General features: G+C 36.1%; 1 protein-coding gene across 5 annotated transcripts in view; it reads left to right on the top strand.

The window, feature by feature from the left end:
• The first annotated feature begins 258 nt into the window (after nucleotides 1-258).
• Nucleotides 259-24,620, top strand: part of DYNC2I1 (dynein 2 intermediate chain 1) — a 46,633-nt gene continuing 22,271 nt past the window's right edge. Inside the window, exons 1-14 of one of the 5 annotated variants that reach the window (XM_074868424.1) lie at nucleotides 259-1,283; nucleotides 5,527-5,580; nucleotides 7,142-7,571; nucleotides 8,151-8,203; nucleotides 8,814-9,134; nucleotides 10,816-10,874; nucleotides 12,685-12,742; nucleotides 16,353-16,430; nucleotides 17,615-17,810; nucleotides 19,358-19,460; nucleotides 22,203-22,332; nucleotides 22,847-22,958; nucleotides 23,321-23,415; nucleotides 23,738-23,867. In XM_074868424.1, coding sequence (XP_074724525.1) covers nucleotides 1,269-1,283; nucleotides 5,527-5,580; nucleotides 7,142-7,571; nucleotides 8,151-8,203; nucleotides 8,814-9,134; nucleotides 10,816-10,874; nucleotides 12,685-12,742; nucleotides 16,353-16,430; nucleotides 17,615-17,810; nucleotides 19,358-19,460; nucleotides 22,203-22,332; nucleotides 22,847-22,958; nucleotides 23,321-23,415; nucleotides 23,738-23,867 — 1,834 coding nt within the window. In that variant the 5' untranslated portion in view covers nucleotides 259-1,268. Of the gene's footprint in view, nucleotides 1,284-5,526; nucleotides 5,581-7,141; nucleotides 7,572-8,150; nucleotides 8,204-8,813; nucleotides 9,139-10,815; nucleotides 10,875-12,684; nucleotides 12,743-16,352; nucleotides 16,431-17,614; nucleotides 17,811-17,882; nucleotides 17,949-19,357; nucleotides 19,461-22,202; nucleotides 22,333-22,846; nucleotides 22,959-23,320; nucleotides 23,416-23,737; nucleotides 23,868-24,620 lie in introns of those variants that run through there. The other 4 variants (XM_074868407.1, XM_074868416.1, XM_074868433.1 and 1 more) reach the window with 4 other exon arrangements.

Genomic DNA, 24,620 nt, shown 5'->3' with positions numbered 1-24,620 from the left:
CAGCTAAATAATTCATAAGAATATTTATAAATAGTTTAGTATCCATAGATGCTTACTTAATTTGCCTTTGCTTTTCTGCTGCACGATAAAGGAAAATATTTCATAGTCTGGACAGTGAGGCAACTTTCACAACATTTTTAGTTTATTCTGAAAACATGAATAAGGGCAAGGGTATCAATGCTTCATATGTATTTGTCAACTGACCATTTAAGGCCAAGGGGTTACATTTTATCTCTTTGAGGTCAGTGTGACAAACTCCCGTTGAGCTATGGCAAGAATGTTTCTCAGGTGCAACAAGACCTCTTCTTTTGCTTTCCCCCCTTCCCCCGTAGTCAGTTTTCTACAACCATTAATAATTAATATTATCAGTAAGTTACATATTAACTTTTTCTTTACTCTTAAGAAGAAAAAAATAGACAACAAAGTTAAAAGTGCCTACAGGAATTTTCACTTGGTCTTTTAAATTGCACCTTAATAGATTGTAAATACTTGCTGTGAAAAAAGCACACACCTTTCCTGCAGGCGATCATCGTTTACGTCGTTTGTTTCACGTGTGTTTGGTAAGCTACCACTTGCCCTTTGTTTCAGAAATACAGCTCCGGTATTTGTTACTGTGGGAATATTATTAACATTTTTATTTCTACGGGTATTCTTCATACCTACCTCTACCTAATATCTGGGTAAACGGCAGATTACAGTAAGCATATCACCCTTAATATTATTTTCCACAGTAATCGTGCATAACTTTACCAAGAGTGCACCAGCTACCATTAGGAATGATTTTATACTACACTTAGCCTACAAAAAGCCAGCAGCGAACAGGAGCGCGGCAGTGCTTTAACGGCTGCCGAGGTGAGCGCCCCGTCCCCACCTCACAGGATGGCGCTGGGCGGGTCCGAGCCCTCCCCCCGAGGAACCCCAGCTCGAAGAGGAAAACCCTCCTGCAGGCACACGGGCCTCCCAGCGTGCCGCTGCTCGCTAGCAAAGGCCTAGAGATGGTCGGGCGCCGTCCTGCCGCGCCGTAGCGAGCGACCTGCGCCCCGCCCTTCCCCTCACCGCCGGGCGCCCTCGCCCTTTCCCACAATCCCGTGCGGCAGCAGCACCCACCCGTTCAGGCGGCGGCCCCCGGCGCTCATCCATCGCTCGGCCGATCGGCTGCTGTCCCCTCGCCGCCTGTTGCTAGGCAGGCCCGGACGCACCGGCCCTGGTTTCCTGCCCGCTCGGAGGCGGCCGGTAGCGGCGGGACGCGGCGCCCGCCCGCCCCCGCCATGGAGGGTGAGAAGGTGAGGGGCCGCTGGGAAGCGGCAGGGGCTCCGGGGAGCCGGGCCGGCCTGCCGGCGCTGCCCAGGCCCGAATCCTGCGGACGCGGCGCGAGAGGCCGCCTCGCCTCGCCCCTTCCCCCGCTCCAGGAGGGCCCTGAGGAGGCGCCGGAGGCGGTAGCAGCGCGGCCCAGCCGCCGCCCGACCCGTCTTGTTCTTCTTGCTCGGCCTCCCCCTGCTCCCGGCCCTTTATGCTTTAGGTGCCTTGGCGCCTCCCAAAGCCTTGCTTTAGGCGCCTTGGCGGCCTCAGCCGGCCGCGTCTCACTGCCGCCGCGCGTGTCCCTTGGCGTTGAATAAGCCAGGGCTTCTGTGGGGCCAAGGGCAGGACACAGCCCTAGTGTTTGTTCTGCTGGCCCTGAGAACCCTCATAGCACTCCCTGGACATTTCAGGTCTCCTTGTTTTGTCAGCACGCCGATAGAACTCGCACCCAAGTAGCGGTAGTAAGGAAGTCCTTATTCCTCTAGCCGACTGATGAGGCCGTATCAGCCACAGATGTTTCTGCAGAAGAGGATAGGTGCTTTATATAAATATCCAAAGCTGTTAATGTTTCAGGTTGTAGGTAAGGTATATTTAATAACTGATACTCCTGTAACTGCTGATTGTTGGGTTTCAGTTCATTAGGAACCCACATAACATGATAGTGTCAAATTATGAAAAGTTTGTAGAGCTCCAAAATAAAGCAAACAAAACCACATGGAGATGCTAACATCAACTATTGTCTTACTTTTGCTTTTTTCAAGTGAATATGTATCAAATCACCTTTATTACTGTTGTATGAATCTGGATTTTAACAGCTAGTTAATTTGTGGTCATGCTGAATAGTAATGGAGTAGGAAATAGAGTGACTGTGCAGGGTATGTGAAGTAGTATGTTAGAACCACTCTAAAAACTTCCGTTTGTGTATCATTTCAGTAACTGTGGTACATCAATAACCTCTTTACTGAAAAGAAGTGAATTAGTGAATTGTGATAGAAAGTTAAACTTAGATCTAAAATTTTTCAGGTGTTAGTATAAATCTGCCAAGGACCCAGAGGCAGTCATACTAACAGCCACATTGTATGAGAAAGCCTCCTTTTGCTGTTTCTGTTCTACCAAATCAAGTTTATCACTCGTGATGTTTACCTATTTGAGGGCTCTCAGATAGACAACTTATATTGGAAATAAGCAAGATAAATTTTTATATGTAAAAAATAAAGTACTTTGGTTTAAAAGCTACAGACGGTTTACTATTTTTCTGTTTCTTTTTCTTTAGAATCATAGTTAACCAAGTTCTTAACTTAGTTAAAATCATAATATTAAGTTCTGAAAAAACTTCCTGTCTTTCTCGGTAGTGTGTGAAGAAACCCCTTTTGATATCTCTTGAAGAGTCCTTTAAACTAAAGAATAGATTCTTAAATGTAAAAATTTTCATAGCACTTCTTGAGTTCAATAAATCTCTGGCATTTTAAGTCAGCTGATGAGCTCCCCATGCTCTCAGGTGGATTAATTAAGTTAAACACCAGTGTGGTTTAAATAACCTTAATCTGGATTTAAGTGAGTATATAAGGACTTCTAAAGTAGTAAACAGGTGAGAAACTTCAGTAAATCCTTTTAAAGTTTGTTTTAAATATGTCTTTGTGTGTGTACAATGATTCCTCTACCTACAGAGCAACAGTGGTCTCAAAGGTGTTAAGTTTCTTTAAGCTTTGTAAAAGATCTCTCATTTTCTATTTGTTTGTTAGTCTGCTGCAAAAGCAGAGAATTAAGTGGAAGATCATCCTATATAAAAGCAATAGATTCTAGTGGGGAGAGGATGAGAACAGCAGATGCCAGAAAAGTGGCAGATGCACCTTTTTGGGCACTAGAGAATCATCTCTTAAAGGTTTGCTGCATGCCTTTTGCCTCAGCTTTGAAATAAATCTCAGACTACCTTACCTAATATTGTCTATATGCTATACAGGTTTTAGGCTATTAACACCATTAGCATTCTTTTTTTGATTGCTGATATGTACCTAAATACCATCTAAAACCAAAACATAATCATATATATTAAGGATTTTAAACAGGTTACTATTTGAGACTGTAACAGCACTCCTCTTCCCATCCATATACTTCCTTCCAGCTTACCCTCACACAAGTTCTGTCAAGTTTCTTAGGCTTTGTTAAAACTTCATTCTAGAAAATTTTCAACTTTGGTTTTACTTTCTCATCTGACTTTCTGCAGTAGTAAATATTTGTACTTTTTGCCTTTTTTAAGGATCAGAAGAAAAGAAAATGCAAAGGGTGCTTTCATTTTGTAACAAAGGCTGCCTTTTTGGTACTTCTGATTGACTTTAGATGAAGTTTACCAGTCCACTACAATCTTCTAGGAAATTTAAGTGTGAAAAGACAAGAATTTTTTCATGTAGAATAAATAAAAAAACCCTCCAACTACTAAAATGCTGCTTGCATATAATAAATGGGCACCATGTGTTTTATTTTCTTCCACCAGTGCAGCTCATCATTTAAATATTTATCAGCAATTATTTTGTTAATCTTTAGTAACTTTACCAAGTCTAAATTTGAGAATAATTGTAGGCTGGCCGTGTCACTTTGAATATAGTCATCATCCTTCAACAAACTAGTTAAACATATTCAATAGATTAAAATTCCTCATTTGCTATAGTGATCTCCAACAATATGGTTTCTTTTAGTTTATTTAGCAGCAGCCAGGCAGTTAAGGGCAGTAACTCAGCAAATGAGGATAGAAGAAATATAACCTGTTTAACTAGGGAGAAGTCTAGTGAAAATGTCCGTGTATACTCTGAATATTTTCATTACCTTTTTGCTTTTTTCTTCAGTGCTACATACAAATATTTCATATGGCAGTCAACTTACGCATACAGTCTGAACCATTTTAAAATGTGAAGTGACAGTTGATTGAAAAATAGTGCCAGCATTTTTTGAGATGCGTGCAATTACTAAACCAGAAGATTCTCTGGTTCACTTGAAATGCACAGTAATCTAACTTTTTTTAACTTTCAGTTTTTAACAGTCTAACAAAAATGTATCATGGCTATGTCAGATCCCTGCTGATTTAAAAAAAAAAAAAGGAGTACATATGTCATGGTATTTTTAGATTCACTGCTGGGCCATGTTATTTATTCCCTGAAATGTTCTTACAGCCGAGTTTGGGGTGGCTCAAATGATATGTCTTAAGGGGAAAATACTGTATTTACTGTTTGCCATGTGAATGGGTTCTGTGAGTGATTCTGCAGAAAAAGATCTGAGGGTCCTGGTGGACAGAAACTGGAACGTAAGTCATCAGGGTGCTCTTCAGGTGGTTACGTTTCACCGCACACTGGTTATGTGTGTCACGAAGACCACAGCTAGCAGGTGTAGGGAAGACAGTTCTCTACTCAGCACTTGTGAGGCCCTGTCTGCAGTACTATGTCTGGTTTTAAGGTAACTGATAGTAAAGAGATTCTAGAGTCAGGTGCTGAGATGGCTGTGGGGCTGGAGCCCTGGTGTATGTGGGAAGGAGGCTAAGGAGCTGTTCAGGCTAGAGATGAGAAAACCAAGAGGGGATCTTAACTGCTGTCTTCAAGTATCTAAAGAGGATCTGTGGAAAAGATGGAGCCAAATTCTTCTTTGAGATGTACAGTGAGAGGACAGAAGGTAGTGGCCCTAACTATCAGCAAGCGAAATTATGACTTGGTATGAGGAAAACGTTTTTAATTGAGAGTGATCAAACCCAAGAACCAGGTTGCCCAGAAAAACTTCAACCTCAGAGATATTAAAACCTCACCTAAATAAGTCCCTGACCGGGACTTTTAAGTTAGATCTAATAGAGCAGGAGGTTGGACACTGAATCATTGATTACTTTGCGAAAGTGGCCTGACTGTGTGTACCCATTTGGTCTATGACTGGAAGACCAATTTAAGTCTTTCTTGAAGGCTGCACTGTTATCCACCATAAGCACTGACCTCAGGATTGGTTACCATGTGTATACAGAGCTGGATAACCCAGTAGAAGTCTGAGCTTCAGGCCTCTTCCAGGTCCAGTTAGATCAGGTACACTGTAAGTGTACACATTAGGGCTAAATCAAATTAATGTTTACATTACAAAATTCAGTGGTACTTGCCATTTATACCTTGATCCTTTCCTTTGAAAAACTATTCATTGTTAAATGATTTACTTCTCCCTGCAGATTGATTACTCAGTCTTTTGCTGTCTTTTCTGTTCTAGAGAAGAACCAAAGAAGATACTTGGAAATCAGAAGAACTTAGGAAATATCTTAGGGTGATTTTATTTTATTTCTGCTAGTTTTGATGTTGTTACCTTACAGCAATGGAATTTTTTGGCAGTCTAAATGTAGAGTGTTGACTGGTTATTCTACTAGCCACTCTGCCTGGTGGGATCCATAATAGCTCTTTAAGGCTCTTGGGTACACCAGACACTTCAAATCTGCATCATTGAATACAAACAGGACAGATCCTTAATCTGTAGCTGCTAACTTCCTTGTCACAACTGACCATTCTGGAATCTGTCTAGTCCAAGTGTGTCCAGAAGCTGCCCCACTCAACTGTTTCTAGCTACACAAGTCATATAAGATTATTCTACAGATTTCTTAATTAGGTAAATGGAAAAAATACCATTGTTATGGTAATCACACAGCACACAATGGGATCTGCTTTGCTGGCCACCCAAATCCAAGTTACAGCTCTGCTTTAAGTATACTTATTCATTTTTCTACATGTATATTATGTATTGTATTTGTTATCATCATCTATCATGTTTGTCATGCACTCTTAAACGGGTTAATTACTTAATCTGCTGGTCAAATAAGCATTCAGGCTCCAGTCAGTCAACCATTGATATTCATATTAGTTTTGTGCTATATGTTTTTAAAAGCTGTTTTCCAATATGTATCTTCTTTTCTATGTCTTGTGCAGATCTTCATTAGTCCTTTGATAAACTAAAGCATCCTACTTGTTAATCTATTTACCTAGCTTTCTAGCAATTATATTTCAAAGCTCCCCATTATTTCAGTGCCAGTTCTACAGTATAAGTACTTTGTATTTTTTAGGCATTCAGTAACATTTCCACTACTTCCATGTGGGCTAAAGCAAACAAATGTGAGTTGTTAGTTCCAGCAGAACTGGTGTGGTTGGACTTTCATTTCTGTGGAACAGATGGATAAAGTTTAATTCAGTTTACTCATTGACTATAATAAAAGCAAGTTCTGTTTGTTCTGCATTGAGTAAATAGCTGAAATTGTGGATGTAGTGAAATCAGTGGGAGTTGTGCTGCTTGCTTCAGTATTAAAATATAATCTCTTATGACTTTAGAAAAATATAAGAATAGTTGCATCCTTAAGGGATCTAGGCCCAAAAACTTTCTTTCACAGTTTTTATATGCTGCCTTCTGTTCAAGTAAAAGCCAATCTTCTGAAGGCAGCTGCAGGATGCACAGTTATCTATCATTATTGTTTATATCTGTAACATGTTTTACAAGATGGTGCAGTTTCTGTCTACATGAGCTAACTTAGTTAATTTTTCAACCTAGCTCTAAACAGAATGCACAGTTCCACAGTAAATTTTCTTTTTTTTCCCCAATTATTTTCAAATACATTGAAAATGCAGTTTATTATTTATTTATTTTATTAGTTCTTTTTACAATAAGTACAGACATGTGTTAGTAATTTTAAAAAGTAAGCCTAGAAATATATCAGCATTTTAATACAGTTTGGGAAATTAAATCCATAGTTAGCAATCCACTGTTTTTTTTTCACATGAATATACTATATCAAAACAGATTGCTGAGTTATAATAATAGATTTTTTTTTTTTTTTAAATTTCAGGCATCACAATCAGATAGTCAAAATGAAGACCAAAAGCACAGAGAAAAGAAACTGCAGAAAGAGAAGTCTGTTCATGACACAGACACTCATAAACATGAACGCAAAGACAGAGGGAAGAGCAAGGAAAGAACGAGAGAGAGAGAGAGATTTAAATCTGGTGAAAGAGACAGGGATAAAATGAGAGATAGAGAAAGGGGAAAAGAGCACCAGAGAGGAGACCGAGAGAGATATAGAGATAAGCTTCAGGAGTCAAGTATGGAGAAGGAAAGATACAGTGTACCAAAAGATAAAGATAGGGAGAGCGATAGAGAACGAGACAGAAAGCATAAAAGACATGAGATAAAGCAAACAGATACACAAAAGAATCTGAAATCATTTGAAGGAAGAGATAAAGAACACCACAGAAGAAGAGAAAGCAGGCATCATTTAGGTAAGTTGCTTTGGGTTGCTGTTATACTTTGAAATATTTGATATTTAGATAGAAATACTCTGAAACCATACCCCATCTGTACAGAGAGGATAAAGAGAGGGAGGCAAGAGTACCTACTGAAATGTATATCTTTATGGAATCTTGTGGTAACCTAGTTTTATTTTGGTGCTTTTAAAATTTTTGGTGCTCATTTTCCTTCCTCTGGAGAGAGGGTGAACGTCACTGTTTTAGTTGGTCAGCTGACTTGAAGAGAGTAAGTACCTTCCTGCCTAAACATTCTCTACTGAGTGATCCATTTGAATCCCCAAGTTGCAGAGTGATTGCTGAAGTTATTAGCACATGTCATTACTCTTATCATTACACAAGACAACTGAGAACAGAGGGATTCAATAGGAAAGACAAAGGAGTAACCAGCTTTGAAGAGAGAGAATTTCAACAGAATATAAGTTATTTTTAGAAAGCTCTTATGTTTTAGAAAACCATGTCACTGAAATACTATTTTCTACTTGCTAGAGTTAATTATGTACGGAGGTTGAGTATAATAACATTTGTTCATTAATTTATAAATATATTTTCTAGAGGAGGAGAAAACAAGAAGTGAAGAACGAGAAATAAGACATACAGAAAAGAAGGTAAAGGAAAAGAATGAAGTGTTTCATAATGGAATAAGATAAAATTGTAGAATAATGAAGAAAATGGATCAGACTGCAGTTCCCAAGAAATCCAAAAGATGCATAGATAACAAGGTCCTCACGAGTGTACAAAACACACAACAGCAAAATATATCTGAGCCATTCCATTTTAAGGACATACTTCATTCTTTTTTTTAAAGTAAAATAAAATTTGCATAGCAAATGCTGCTTTATTTTTATACAGCTACATCAAAATTTTCCGTCCGCTATTTATGGCTTTATTACAAGGATATTAGTAAGTATAGATCCCATTTTATGTTAGACCACCTAGTAAACAAAGAAATTTTTGCGTGAAGAATACATAAGCCAAAGAATATTCTGTAGCAAAATATGTGATGTCTCAGAAGAAATAACAGAATCTCAAGTGATACAATAATTTGAAACTTGCCATCATAGGAGATTAAAAAAAATGGCTGGAAGATCCATGTGGCAAAAAGAGATTAGGTACTTAGAAATCCATCATTCTAATGGTCAAAAATGGATAGATTTGTGAAGCTAAAACAGTGTTGGAGAACTTTCTAACTCTTTAATGTTATTTTTCTCTTTTCAGGTTAATGACACCAAAACGAGCATTGACAAATTTTTAGCTTACAAAGTTGAAGAAGGTGAACGTGTACACAAGTTACAGAAAGATCAAGAGTTGGATAAAGAGAGAGAAAGAAGACACAGAGAAAAAAAAGAACATTCTGTTGGGCCAGGAAAAGAGAGGCTTTCAAAAGAGAGAAGTCATAAACATTATGAAAAGGAAGAAAAACATAAATCAAAGAGATCTGAAGAGGGATCTTCCCATGGAGACAGAGAATGGCAACCAGCAGAAGCCAATGAGAGAGTAAAAAGTAGAGAAAATGAAAGAAAGAAGCGTGATCTAAGGGTTAGTTTTGTTAAGACTACAAAATATTACCTAATAACTTCCTTTAATTGTTCATATATCATCACTGATAAGGTGAATAATAAAAATACTAGGATTGTAAGTCAACATTTTTTAAAATTTGAGGCTAAAGAGTTGGATAAAATACTACATCTGCATTTAAGTATCCTAACCCAGAGCTGATTCCTTCGGTGTGAAAGCCAACTGCCATGTCTTTTATTCATAACATTCTTTATTGCTATGACTTTTGAAATTTTTACTAACACTTCAAAGTGGAGATGAAATTAGGCTAGAGGTCCATTAAAATATATTGGCTGCATTTGTAGAAAAAAAATATGACTTTAATAGAAGCTATTTTTGGTGTTGCCTATAAAGGGACCGTGAATATCTAACTCATGAGTAGGCACGTGAATATAGATCACTTGTATTTGTGGGGTTTGCCTCTACTTCTGAAGCCACAGAATATCTTTTATGGTTCTAATACAGAGCATGATGGTATATCCTAGAGAGTTAATCAAAACTTTGACATTTTTTACTGTTTTTTATAATACAAGTACTCATTCTACAAGAATAAAAGAAGAAATATATAGTAATTTGTAACTCTTAAAGTGAGATAAGTTATATGGAACATAGAACCATTCAGATGGTCTAGGGTAGTTTCTTCTGCTGCTTAATGAGTGAAGATGTACAAGCTTCCCAAAGAAAAGTTCAGAAATGTATTTTCTAGTGAAAATACTAGGCATATTCAGTATAGGGACCCACCACAAGTAAGTCCTGTAACTGACCTTCTGCAGCAGAATTCAAAAGTCTACCAGGAGCTTGCTCAACGTTTGACTTCCTTGGAAATTTACTCAAGTAGCTGTTACAGAATATATGCACTGAAGCTCATGCTTCAATCTCAGAGTTATGTTTCTTTTTCTGATGTTCATGGATAGAGAAAAGCACCTTTATCTTAAACAACCTATTGAATACATTTCCAAACTTAGGCAAACCTTCATAATACAGAATTTAAGAGTGAAGTCCGTATACTGGGTATTGAAAGTGCCTGAGACTCTTCTCTGTTCCTGGGTCCAACTGGTGTGAATTGTTGCAGTCCATACTGTTAAAATCTCATTCTTTGAAACAGGTTTGTCACAGCCTATTTAGTTCCTATCAGTCTTTCAGCCACGCCTAGGGGTTATTCAGGAAAGTGCTCTGGGCTCACAATTCAAGCGGTATACACTGGGCCCAGAGCTTTTTTTAACCATTTTTACTGATATACTATGTGAACGTATGCTGTAAAAAAGCTGGCATTTACTCTGGTAAAGCATTATAAAGTTTTAAGCAAAGAAGACTCAAGATCCCTTCTTGTTTCCTTTCTGAAATGCATGCAGAAGGGGAGGTAGCCAAACTTCACTCCCGAGTATTTAATATTTTTGGAAGAAGCTCATTTTATATGTATAGCGTATCTTTTATGGGTGTTTATTTTCTTTGCTTACCATATCTGTAAGGAGGAGATTATTCTGATGTTAGTTCATACACAGAACTTCTTACAAGCAATGACTGATAAAAAAATAGTATGTGTCATTGAAATAATTAATTAGAAACCTTTCTTACTGTTTAATATCACTCCTACTAATACAGGTTCATATACATATTTCCTCCCAGAATTTCTCACACATGAATATTGTAACTTCTTTTACAGAAGAGTGGATACAAAAAAGAGGAGAGGATTGAAGAAGAAATGAGCCATCAGCGTGTAAGGTAAATTCAGAGATTTAAAATAAGTATGTACTGTATGGTATCTACTAAGATTCAGTCACCACTAAAACAATAAACATGAATTCTTGATCTCAAATATCTAGAGTGAATATAATTTTTTTTACAGGCCCTTTGTACAATACTATAGCACTTAAAAAAAAAAAAAATCTGTGTTTTGCCTCTAAGAGGATTAATATAAAAATGTATGTATTTGTATTCCTTTTTTTTTTCCTACCCCAGGATGGCAAGAGGTATTTTGGAGTCCTTGCAAACTACATATATATTAATCTGGCACTTAGTTTGGGGGACAGAAATGCTATATTGTACCACCTGGAAATTCACTATGCAGTTACGTGGACACATGTAAAGTTCATGATGAACTACATAGGACTCTCTTATATTGTTTATTTTAATTTTAATATCTTCTTAGTTCCTACTCTGAGTGGCATCTAAACAATTAGATATATATATATAGCAAGTTTAGTGTCGTATGTGAAAGAGAAAGTCCAGGTCATCCTCAGTAGGATCAGTAAAATTTCAGGATGATATTTCTAAGTTTTATTGCTAGCAAATATAAAATGTAACAGAAGTTCTGTATATACTGTAGTTCTCTCTGCATTCCTTAATGCTTTAGCATTGTGAAATTCCAGTACAACTTTCTGAAGTATAACTCTCTGGGTTTGTTGACAGTCACGATTCTCATTCTTAAACCCTAGTTTAGCTTCCTAGCTAAATAAAAGACTAGCATGCTGGCTTCTAGGGACACTGACAGAGATAGTGAAGTCACTACCACTATTGGCTAAGTATTACTGTTGTTTCTTAAGCACGGGACAGATCACTTTAGTTGTAGTGAATTTGTCATTGTGGAAATGTGTCCTGTACTAAAGAAGAAAATGAAATATTTCAGAATACATATGTTGGGATGCTTCCTAGCAGCAGCACTCAGCTGTGTCAAGCAGTGCCAAATATACAGGTTATATTTTGAAGCTGTTGCTGATGGGGTGTTGTGGGGGAGTCATTGCTTGTGCATAGCTGGGAAAAAGGAGTTAGCCATCTCTGAATGGCAAGGAAGGCAATATGGTTTATTGGGATGTCCCAAAACCTTGGTTCGGCCTCAAGCACTGTGAATGTTGAAACACTCTGGTTTGTTATGAGAGGATCCAGCCAAATTTTAATTTTTGTTACCTTTTCTTATGTTCATCAGTCCCAACAGCAGTATATATGAATACCCTCTTACTTAAGAAGTTAGAACATTCTCTTCTTGAAGTCCGATACTCTACTTATAAAATAATCAAATAGGTTGTTAAGGAGCAAAGCTATTGTTGATTTTCTCCTGCTCTCTGACCCTGATTGTACTGTCCGCATAAATAAACCTCCTGAATGAAAGACCAGGTTGGAATGTCAGTCTGTGATTTATAGCTTTAGAGCACATTACACCAACCTGATCTTGATCTCCAGTTTGCTGCAGATATTAATGCAACAGATGTGTGGATTTAATAGGTTTTTTCTTCCTTACTTTTTCTTCCATTTTGATGCAATTATAGGCATTAAATTTGGACAAGGTTTTTGAAGTTCTTAGCTGATTAATCACTTGGCTGTTTCACTATCATTTCATATCATAAATAGAAATCTATAAAAGCATTTGTAGAAATATTTCAGTTTATTGGAAATTTTCAACTATTTTTTCCTTTTCAGGAAAAAAGACCTATTTTTTCTGAACCAAACAAACACCCACCCTACAAAACAAAACCAAAACCAAACTAGTGCTTTCTTCTGAGTTAACCAATAAAACTGATGTTGTCTTTTTCAATAGGACTGTAAAAGATAAAGGAAAACTCAGTGAAAAAGAGGAGAGGGACATGAGACAAGAGGTAAAACTGTTTGGTTTTAGAACTTAGAATGTTGTGTTTTTCTTGGGATTACTAACAATTACAATATGTATTTCAGTATAATGCCATTCTAAGGTAAGATCTATGTATATTGGTCTTCGGGTATCTCCTAACCTCTCTTTCTGGATACAGCATTAGAAAATTGATTTATTCTGTATAAATATGCTAAGCATTGGAGGTAGCCATCTATTCAACTGTATTTCAGTATCTTCTATGCTTGAAAAAATAATTCTCAATGAGTGGGAAGAGTTTAGTTGTATAATACAAATCATCTACATACCTAAAGTATATTATTTCTTTCTATAAACAGCTGACATAGGCAAATAATATGTAATGGAAGCCAAGTAAAGTGCAGCTAGCAATGTAATTCATATGTATCTCTTAAAACAGTTGCCATAAGAGAGAGGAAGGCATTTTTATATGTTTAAATGGACAGGTGCAGACAGAACCAAGTTTTCAGCAAGTCTGAAGTGCAAGCTGTATAGACTTGGGTTTATCTGGACCAGTCTGTGCAGATACAGCCTAACTTTACCACAAAAAGTTTTAGCATATTTTGTCATATTTTCAACCATTCGTAACCATCCCCCAAAATCCAAATTCTGTTTTGGAATGTTGTCGGATTATGGTCCTGATCTAGGAGAAAGTAGTAGTACCTAATGAAGGCATCCTTTTCCATATCCTCATGTTATGGGCAGCCATATATCTTTCAGCCATGTATCTTTCAAAACCATACTAACTTCTATTAAAACCTGGCCGTTTTTATGCCAGAAATACTTTTTTTCAAGTATGTTCTAAGACCTCTGTTATTCTTCTAATTTCCAATATATTTCCATTATTCTTGCTTTAGTGCTAGCATTTAGCTCAAATACTTTTTTAGGGTTTTCTTCCCCTAATGAGGTTATAGAATGCATGTTTGTCTCTGACTTAATTTTGCTGACCTATACAAGCCAATTTCATCATTCCTCTCATCATTCTAGCAGTTGTCTGTCTGTTTCAATTTGCATTAATTTTTCTTGAGTATGGGTGACCAGAGTTGAACACAGTACTGAATGTGAATTTTCATCAGTGCCTTTTGTAATACTGTACATGACATAAATACTTATCTTTTCCTGAAAGAAGTAGCTTTCTGACATATTCTTAGATTTAGTCTGCACAGCTTTTACCACTGTAGCCAACAGTCATCCTGGATCAACTAGTATGTTCAAACTGTTCTCTTCCTCTATTGTTTCCAACAGCTGAGGTTCCAGGTAGCAGCTGGCATTGATGGCCTGGGTTCAGGTCACCTTTAGGTGTGAATTGTCTGTAGTGAGGACCTAAATCTCCTTTGTAGTTTATGGAGAGAAATAGGCAGTTCTGTCCTTTTATATTTGATCTCCTTTTCTATTATCTTCTCTGTCTTGATTGGCAATAGGAGGCAACCTAGGAGGGCGAGATCCTTACTTAAGACCTGCCTCTACAGGGATAATTAAATCAAATTCCATGGGCATCACGGTTTAGCCCCACCAGCAATTAAACACCACACAGCTACTCGCTCACTCTTCCCACCCCACAGTAGTATGGGGGAGCAAATTGGGGAAAAAAGTAAGACTCATGGGTTGAGTTAAAAACAGTTTAATAGAACAGAAGAGGAAGGGAGAATAATAATAATAGAATATACAAAACAAATCATGCACAATACAATTACTCACCACCCACTGACCCATGCCCAGCCAATCCCTGAGCCGCAGTGCCCCCTGGCTAACTTCCCCCCAGTTTATATATTGGACATGATGTCATATGGTGGGAAATATTTCTTTGGCTCATTTGGGTCAGCTGTCCCGGCTGTATCCCCTCCCACTTTCTTGTGCACTCCCAGCCTTCGGTGTCAGGGCAGCATGAGAAGCTGAAAAGTCAGTTTATCAACATTATTCTCATCCTAAATCCAAAACACAGCACTATACCAGCTACTAGGAAGAAAATTAACTTTATTCCAGCTAAAACCAGGACACATGGTTAATGCTGTTGAATGTCTTCATTTCATTGCTCCAAATGCCACAGTCATCCAGGTATTTCAGCATGATTTCCTAATCCTGCTTTGTATTGACAGTGTATTCTCCATATATTCTTTAAAGTAGGAACCTATCTGTGATAGGATGATTCTGATTTCCTGTGAGAATGTAGGAGGTTCTTACGAGGATGGTAAAATTTGGACAACTACCGACTGGTGGAGGTTTTTAGTGTATGAAACTACACGTGTGACAGATAATTTATGTATTATTAATAAAAATGACAGGTCTATAGGCATATTCAGGGATAATTAGAGAAAGGTAATAAAGGCTATAACCATCTTTATGGGTGTATTACTACGTGTGTCTTTCACTAAATGGAATAAGGATTTTAAAAAAAATGCTATATGAATTAATTACTGCTGGGTACTTGCAACCTTGCAGGCAGAACAAATAGGGGAAGTTTTGGCCAGTTCTGCCTGGATGGACAACTTGACTACTATAATTTATTTTTGATCCAAAGATTGATCTGATCAATGACAAAAAGCGTCAACCAGAAAGACCAAAATACTGTAGTCCTAGTTCTAGGAGTCTGATGACTCTGAAAAGTAAGGTATCCACAGAAGCTGTATACTGCTATATAATGTCTCTAATACTTTTGGAAGTACTACATTCTGTGAAAAGTAGGTGGCTCTAGCTCTTGAAGGGTTGTGAAAGGATCAAAAGTGTGCCTCATTTGGCATTTGACTACTAGCTGCTATCCTTTGTAAATGTAGAAGCAGGTAATAGATATACTGTTATGCTGGGTAATTTTCATAAAACATCATATTTATTTCCATCTTGAAATCTTTTGAAATTCATTACACATGAATAATTTAGTCTATGACTTTGAAGAGGCTACTGAAGGAAAAGGCTGACTAAAGATTGGATAGACCGGTGTGCGTCGTTTTAAGCTTTATGGTTTTTTGGAGTACATGTTGGGGGATTAAATGGCATTATTTTAATCAAGTTCAATAAGGTAAAGAAAGGCCATTTCTTTGAAGGTATTTCAAGGATGCCATAAATCTTATTCTATGAAAATAGAGTAGAGGACTCAATGTTAATTAAACTATTTATATATAAAAATACCTATTTTCCTGTTGTACCCATGTCTCTGTGTTCCTGGTTCCAACATCTGCACTATTTTATTAACAGACTGAGTCCCCCAGTATAATTTAGGTGTAGGGATAATTTTGTCTAATCCTGGAAAAAGTAGAACAGACTTATTCTGTTGTTATACCATCATAAGAGTATACTATTGAAATTATAGGCAACACAGCAGTTTTTGTCTTTCCCAATAAAAATACTGGTGGGAAAACAGTTGGTCTTCCCAAGATAGGGTTGAGTTCTGTTTTGTCTTCCTGTATTATTATTTTAAGTCAGTAATTATCACTTGTTAATACACTTTTATTTATATTTCTAAACTGAATTTGTTGTATGTTTGCTTGAAAATGTAGAAATATCTGAGAAGAACATCTGTTCATCTATATTTATGCTAAGATCTGGCAGATAAAGATTTAATTTTTTTGTAAGATTATTCAACAGTTTCATTTATTTTTCTCATTTAGGAAATGAAAGATATGCACACCTATAACTCAGACATGGGATTTGATAACTTTTCAGCAAATTATGAAGATGATTTTGAAGTAAGTAAATGCATACAATTATCCTTTTGAAGTAATTCTCAAGTATCAAAATAGTGGTTAACTTTATTCACAGAAATAAAAATTACAGGATGTTACATGGTTTTTACTTATTCTTTTTTGTGACAGTGACCTTCACTTGGCTGACAGTAGATAATCAGTAACTAAAATGTTATGTAGAAACTCTCTGCTGTATATTTCCATAGTTTACATCAGCAGCTGGGAACCAACTTTTGCTTTTGAGTTGAAATGTTCACAAGATGTTCTTTCTGTCTTCCTGGATTTCAATTATTTCAATGATTTTCTGTGAAAAATGGTGAATTTTTTAAATAATGGGAGCAAATAATCAATTCCAGGAGGAAATAAAAAGCCTCATTGCTTTTCATTGCAAAAATATCATAGAAAAAAGTATTGACACATAGCAGTCCTTTCACTGATAATTGAACTTTCTTACTTTTAGCTCTCTTTTGTTTACTTTAAAGTTGTTAAGATAGAAGAGTGTGTTGAATGTGCTTTCATTGCTAGCTGAACCATCTACATCTTTGTTCAGCAAAACTAGAATTCCTCTCCACTTAGGTGAGGCGTAATGTCTGCTGTTGAACTGTTCACTATAGTAGCCCTTTGCCATTCAGTGGAGAGAAATGAGCCTGATTAAGACTTGTTTGTACCATTTCTGTTAGGTGATTATTTTAGCATGAGATTAATTGTCTTAGTTAAGAGAATTATTAAAATATGAACCTTATGCATGGACTCGGAAACAGATAGTGGTAGTTTAGTAAATTTGAGCCTGCTATTGAAGGGCTGCTTGATTTAAAACTATCAAACAACTTTATGCATCTATGAAGCATTTATGCCACTGAACACTGTCATTTTATTTCTTTAAAGAACACATAATTCACCTAAATAATAATTCCTACTTTAGGATATTAAAAAAAAAAATCTATTTTGGGCCCTAAAGAACATCACAGTGGGATTATCTTCTCATTATTAAAATTGCTGCACAATCAACACATGCCATTTTCTTTCTATCAAACATTTATTTTAAAATGCATTTCAGTCAGAGGATTTATAGCCATCTGTATGAGAATTTTATTTTGACAGCATTTTATAATTTCCTTACAAAGATCTTGAAAAATGCATCTATAATTCATGTTTATTAGTTATTGAAAGTCCTGTTACTTTTAAAGGATTATGAAGATGATTTTGAAGATGATGAAGATAAAAGTGATGAAGGAAGAGATGTAGAAGAAAACCTAAGAGAGATTCCATTTTCCAGAACATCAGAAATTGAAGAAATTCAAAGAGCAATTAGTGCAGAAAATGATAGAATTTGTACTTCACTGCCAAAGAAAATTGAAAGTGAAAAAAAGGAACCAATCATGGGTATGTGACTAGATACCAGTCTTTTTTTATTAAATTGATGAGTAACACATACAACTTATGAGTAAACAGGCCACTTTTTCTAGAAGCCTGCCTAGAGGCAGAAATCTGGTTCTCTGGATGAGTCACTTAGGCTTGTGGGTAAGTACTGTAACTTCCACATTGCTAAAGAATGATTCAGAGGCATTACTAATCATTTAAAATGTGAAGCATAAAAATTTACAGACTGACATTTAGTATGTCTTATTTTGGGTAAGAAGAGGATATGACAGTCTGGATTTTGAAAACTGGAGGAGTGCTAGAACAGTTTGGGGCTTTTGCTGACATTAATTCGCCTTTTAAGCAAAGTTGAAGCCACTGCTCTCAGTGGGAAGGCGAGAGAAATCCAGATACTACTTAAATATATAGTTCTATATTACTTTTAAAATGCAGGGGTTTTTTCTGAAATGTGACTATGAAATTGTTGTCTTGTATTCAGTTGATCTGATACCTGTGAGTGTCAGATCTACTTACTTAACTAACTGCAGTTGTGGTTCCCCTTTGCACTTTCCACTCATGTGAATGGCAGTATAGAATCATTGCTCAAAAGAATCTTAAACAGCTTTTAATTCTGGTTAGTACAGTCATGGAAGAACAGCATGGAGTTTCTGTAAGTCTTTACAGTATCAATAGATTTTTGGTTAAGGAGTCATTGCAAGTCAGAACCAGTATACTTAAGAAGAATTATGCAATTATCATTATTTTTCTGACAGAATTCCATTAATGCTATAGATGTAATGAACAGAGGGAATTCCAATAGATTTTTAAATTCTGAATTGTAACAATTAATTCTTTATTGTAAATTATACAACACTTTTTTGATGAAGTTTTGATCTCATTTGGTTAAAATGGTTGTTGATAATTATAGTAATGACTTTTAGAAGTTTAAAAGCAGTTTACAAGTATTATCTAAAAAGGCAGTGAGGAAGGTCAATTATCTATCACCTAGCCAGGAAAGGGAGTAAAATCAGCATGACATCAGATATAGTTGTTCCATTAACTGTGGCTTTTAAAGCAACAGTTTTCAATGTTTTGCTTATTCATTCAAGGGCATCAGTTAAGCCTGTGTTGATGAGGTTCTCCACTAGCTGTAGTGATGAATTCTTATTTAGAGGTATAGCACACTCGTGGTGTCATCTGCGTGAATTTTCTATGATTTTTAGAATTGATCACAAAGCATTTTACTCTACAGAGGGGAACAAGGGACCTGCTAATGGAAGGAGAAAGAAAGAGGCACTGTCTGCATCAGTCTTCTAAAATAAAAATAACAATGGTCAGTCATTTTGAATTGATTGGTAAAGGACCATAATAAGGGAAAAATGCTGGCCTGTAACTGAAGTTAAGAAGCTTATTTTACTGATAACCGTGCTAAAGCACATTGTGTAATGTGCAAACTAGTAACTTAGTAGCTGTGTCGTAATAAATCTGTTGCTTTTTAGACTTACTGCTTTACATTTTAAGGTGCTGTAAAATGTGAATTATAACACTAACAATGTTTTATAATATCACAGAAAGGCAATACCCTTCTGTCAGAAACTCTTTTTGTGGAATATTCATGGATTTTCAAATGGCAAACCAGCGCCAAAGTAGCCGAAGTATGGCTAGTAAGCAGAAGTAAGTGTATTTTAAATAATCCACACAAAATGGTAACTTGCTATGTGAGATAACATTTTTTTCATTATATTTGAAATATGTGAAGCTTATAAATTTGAGGCTTTTAGAGTCAAATATTATTTTGTAAGCTAACAGTAACTAGTTCTTAAGTAAATATTTACAGGCTTTGCTATGTGTTGTTTTATAACAGAAATTTATCTATATATCAGTTTATGTATATAATTTTATTACAGAATGAGTTGCCAGCATTGTAATTTCTTTGTATGATTCTTTAGTCACTTAATTAGATATTGACTTATAGTACTAAAGGACAAGCCTTTTAGCTGCTCTCAAGGCTCTGCAGAACTGTAATTTCTCGAAATAATTAATACTCTATGTGGTACATACTGTTGCCAAAATAGCATGTTCCCTTTCAGGGATAACACCAGTTGGTGTAAAAACATGTTATTACTGATCTAAAATTTTATCTAAATTTGAGATATCTAAGACAGCTCTGTATTAAAGAAACGAATTGATGCCTGTTTCTTGTGGAACTTGCCAGGAGCTCCAGATTTATCTGAAGCACTGTATATATCTCCAATTTTCTGTTACATTGATTTGATACATAAAGCAAGAATATTAAATTTTATTGATAATACTGGATTCTAGGCTGTCAAATTCACCTTGCCTAAATTTGTATGCCCAAATTTCATCTGAGTTCATTGTTTAGGCTTCCTCTCTAGACTGTGGAGAGATCAAGAAATTCACAAAGGTGTCTCTGAAGAATTGCCTTCTGAAATGTTTGTCAGCCTCTACTGATTATGTACTATCACTGATTATGACTATGTATATAGCTTGGTGTACATGCTAACAACATATATAGCCTGTGAAGATAACTAGCATTTTCATGGAAAGAGAAAGGGTTTGTGAAATTTAATGCTGTGATAATATATTGCTATCAGTAAATAGACTGAAAGCATTCCATAAATAAGCTGTGACACTTTGGAGTTGTAAGTATTAATATGAGGCTTATTAGTTTATTTTAAGGATTTCTCTGCATGTATCATTAAGATTTGTAAGTAGGAAGCAACTTTCATTCGTTTGACTTAAATCTCAGCAATTTGTGCCCACAATGTTTATGAAGAGGTGGTGTATTAGGAAGTAGAAGTAAAAATAAAAGAAAATGCAGTAGATGTCATCAGGTAGCAAAAAGCAGATGTGAAAATTGTCCTTATGCATAAAAAATATCCAGCCTAAAATATTGGAGGAGAAATTCCACCTCATGTTGCTCTAGTCTTTTCCCTTTTCAAATACTGTCTTACTGAGAAGCAACTGCAACTAGAATATGCATCTGTAAGACTGTTTAGATATGGAATTGCTACAGATCCACAATTGTATCTGCGTTGTATTTGTTTTAAGTATATTAAAAAAGACCTGAAAGTTCAAGAGAGAGAAAGAGAGACTACAAAAATTTTCTTGTCAACAAATCTGTACTATAGCAAGAGCAGGGAATCAACTTGTAACAGACATCTGTATGTAATTCAAGAAGTTAACTCTTGAATAAAATATCTTAACAGTTTTATGACATTAAAGTAGATAGATAGTTGTGTGAATTTTGACCAGGATCGACTGTCTTTTCGTTATTCATGTATCCACACAAGTGGAGTGGTAAGAATCTCTTTGTAGTTGCTAATAAATAATATCACATAAATATTTTAATATCACATAAATGCTTTTTACTTGTCAGAGTAAAATACAGTATATGAAGGTAGATTTATTTTCCAATTAAGAATCAAAATTTAGTTTTATTTGTGAGCAAATATGAAAAAAATTAAGAATTGAGGTAGGCAGAAAGTAAAAGGATTGAGGGAAGCTGGATAGGGCAATTGAGTTATTTTTTTATCATTCCAGCAAGGGAATCTAGGAAGATGGAAAGATTTGGCATTTCATAGGACAAACACATTCGGATATCTCAAATACTGTACAATGTGCTAATCTTATTCAAGACAAAACATACAAGTGCAAAAATACATAGCCTACCTCAATTTCGAGTACTCATTAGATCAAGTCCAACAGTCCAGTAACTGATAGTTTTTGGGGGCCTGCTTTTTAGGGAAGAACTCATATCCATGTCCACAGGTTGTGAATCGACAATAAATTAATTTCATGTATATATTTAAAATATAGTTTAGGATTGCTGCTATTGTTATTTGTTTCCCTAGCAATGTAAAGAGGTGCACATCCAGGCAGTCTATTCCCAGTGGAGGTCATTCAAAATACATTTGTGTAAGTCTAACAAGACCAGGACGTTACAGATGATCCTTATAAAGCATGTACACATATAAGTGATGTAAGTTAATGAAATGAGTTTAGGAGAATTAGCCACTATCCTAGGAAGAAAGAGACATTCATCTGTTACCTCACAGAACAGCTTTGGAATGCTTAGGCAAGATGATTGTGCTAGGCTTTGACAGTTTGGGTTTAATAATAAACCATGTAAGTTTGCCGTTTGCAATCAGTATTGAATTTTCAAATATGATAATTATCTCAGCATAACATTAAATGAGAACTCATAACAATATTATATGTACTTCTATTGATATATTTTTATCTGTCATTTAATTTCGGTACAGCTTCAATTCACATAGATCAATGGGTTGTTAGATCTCTGGTATTATACAAAATCAGGTTGTTTTTCTTTTGGAATACCAAATATTTGGTCTTAACCATTTTTGTGTTTCTCTCTTGTAATTCATTCTAAAGAAAACGGAGTTCAGAACTTCTCCCACTAATTGATCTGGACTTCTCAGTTAGTTTTTCTTTGTTGGATCTTCCTCCTGTAAATGAGTACGACATGTATATCAGGAATTTTGGTAAAATGAACACTAAACAGGTGGGTAGCAAATACATAGTAATATTTAAATCCTGAAAATGCTGATTGTTCTGGAAAATATTTTTTCTTACAAAAGAAAGTGACTAAAGCTAAGAGGACAATAAAGTAATAAATTAATTAAGCCTTAATTACCATAAAGCAACGATATCAAAACTTTTGGCCAGACAGGCCATTTCCTTTCTGTGTTAGGGCTCTCTCGTGTTCCTTCCCCATTTTCTAAAGGACTTTCTGTATGTCTGTTGCTCACTGTCCCACGTATACTGGGTTTAGAGTTTGTGCATCATGTAAGACATTTCTGTATTTTTGCAGTAGGTCTAGCACTCTTGTGTGAAATGTGGTAAAAAGTGCATGTACAAAATAGTGACGCTGTGTCAGTATGCTTAGGTCTGAATTTACAAATAGAAGAGATTGCACGCATCAGTTTTTTAAATGACTGTTTAAGTTCTATTCAGTTATGTGCTGTCATTCTTAGCTGTGTCACCCATATATGGATCACTTTATCTTTCTACTTCAGGCATATGTTCAGTGTAACGAGGACAATCTTGAGAGAGATGTTCAGACTGAGGAAGTTGAGACATTGGAGAAATGGACACAGCATCCAGGAGAAAGTGCCCTTGTATCTGGAGGTGAAGAACATTTTAATCTTATTTATGGACGTATGCATGTAAACTTTCTCTTTTGTACCCATTAATTGTCAGAATTTGTAATGTGGCAGGCTGCATCGATAGCAAACTGCTATAGGCACTCTGAATCCCCTTGTGGAGGGGGTGGAGAATAAGCAGCAGAAATAGTTTCTTCCTTCTGGATTGCTGTTTCTGTTGGCAGCAGATATGATTCCCCAACAGATCTTGTTCTTCAGTACTGTTATTTCTGCTGAAGAGAAGTTGATTCCTGCCACTCTTGCTTAAAAATTTCATTGTTCTTATGGTTTTCTTAAATAATTCCTTTTTGAAGTGTCAAGTTTGGTTTTGGTTTTGTTTTTTCTTAGGTCCCATAAACAACCAGGATATGTCAGTGAATGGAGCTCTAACACCTAAAATTGATTCACAAAGATTAGCAAATTTCCTCCGGTCTGCTTGCCAGGTACACTTACATACTTAATATCCCTTGAGTTGTGTGCATAAGTATGCAGTGTGATAGATCATTTACAGTACTTGTTCTGACTAATTTAAATAAATTACTTAAATAATACTCATTATCAGTGAGATTCATCTCCCTGCAAAGGAATGGAACCAGAGATGTGCAACTTTTATGTCTGTAAAGCTCTATTTGCAAAGATATAAAATTAGCAAGAGAGTTGATAAAGGTTTATTAAAATAATCCACATGCCTTAGAAAGCTACAAATAGCAAAGCTGAAAGATAAGATGACCCTTTTATTTCTATAAATGTAATTATGTTTGAAAGGTGATTGCTGTTTTGCTAGAGGAAGATCAAGTTGCAGCACAACCCAGGTGGAAACTAAGATCTCGACAAACCAGTCTGTCTATTAGTGATAGCTGTTTCCAGTTAAATACTAACCAGCCATTCCTTCATGGTAAGGGAATTTTATTCTACACCTTTTAGTATACAGTGTGAACTCTTCTTCCTTATGCAAAATACCATGCTCTTTGTCTTGACTGAAGTGCAAACAGCACATATCAGGATATACAGATGATGTAAAGCCCACTTTTCTTTTAATTGCACTAATCTTGCTATAACTCTGTGCAGACTGGTTTCACATAGGGAACATCAGAGCATCCTAGCTGCTGTGAAACCAGAAATATAGCCAGTGATTAGCATGATATAGGGGTGTCCTGGATGTAATTTCTTGCCCCTCTTGTTGAAGGGCCATCCCAAGGGGTGTAATTTCATTTAGGGTCTTTATGCTGACAGTAGGGCCAAAGTTGCAAGTAAAGCAAGGTTGCTGAACAGGGAGAATATAGCCTGATATATTTGAACTGCAGCTATATCTTCCCCATATAAGCAGTTGATATTCAGAGGAAAAGCAAAATTAAAAATAAAGTATCTGTAATTATGTTAGGAAGACCTATTATAACACAAAACCATATGTATTCTAACACGAACACACGAGATGAACCAGAAAAAGCCTGGCCTGTGCTGTTTCCTGTTTGAGACTTAGCTTAATTTTCAGTATATATACTGACATCAGATCAGATTGGCTTGCTTATGCCCAGAATAATTATTCTATTAACTTCCTGGGTCTTTTTTTGCTTTCTACTTAGTTCCAATCTTTTGGATTCCTTCTCTAGTCCCTCCGTTTTTCTTGTATAGCATCAAAAGCATCCCA

Source organism: Strix uralensis, chromosome 1 (assembly GCF_047716275.1).
Source record: "Strix uralensis isolate ZFMK-TIS-50842 chromosome 1, bStrUra1, whole genome shotgun sequence".
In the NCBI taxonomy this organism is placed as follows: Eukaryota; Metazoa; Chordata; class Aves; order Strigiformes; family Strigidae; genus Strix; species Strix uralensis.
This window is presented reverse-complemented; position numbering and strand designations above follow the sequence as displayed.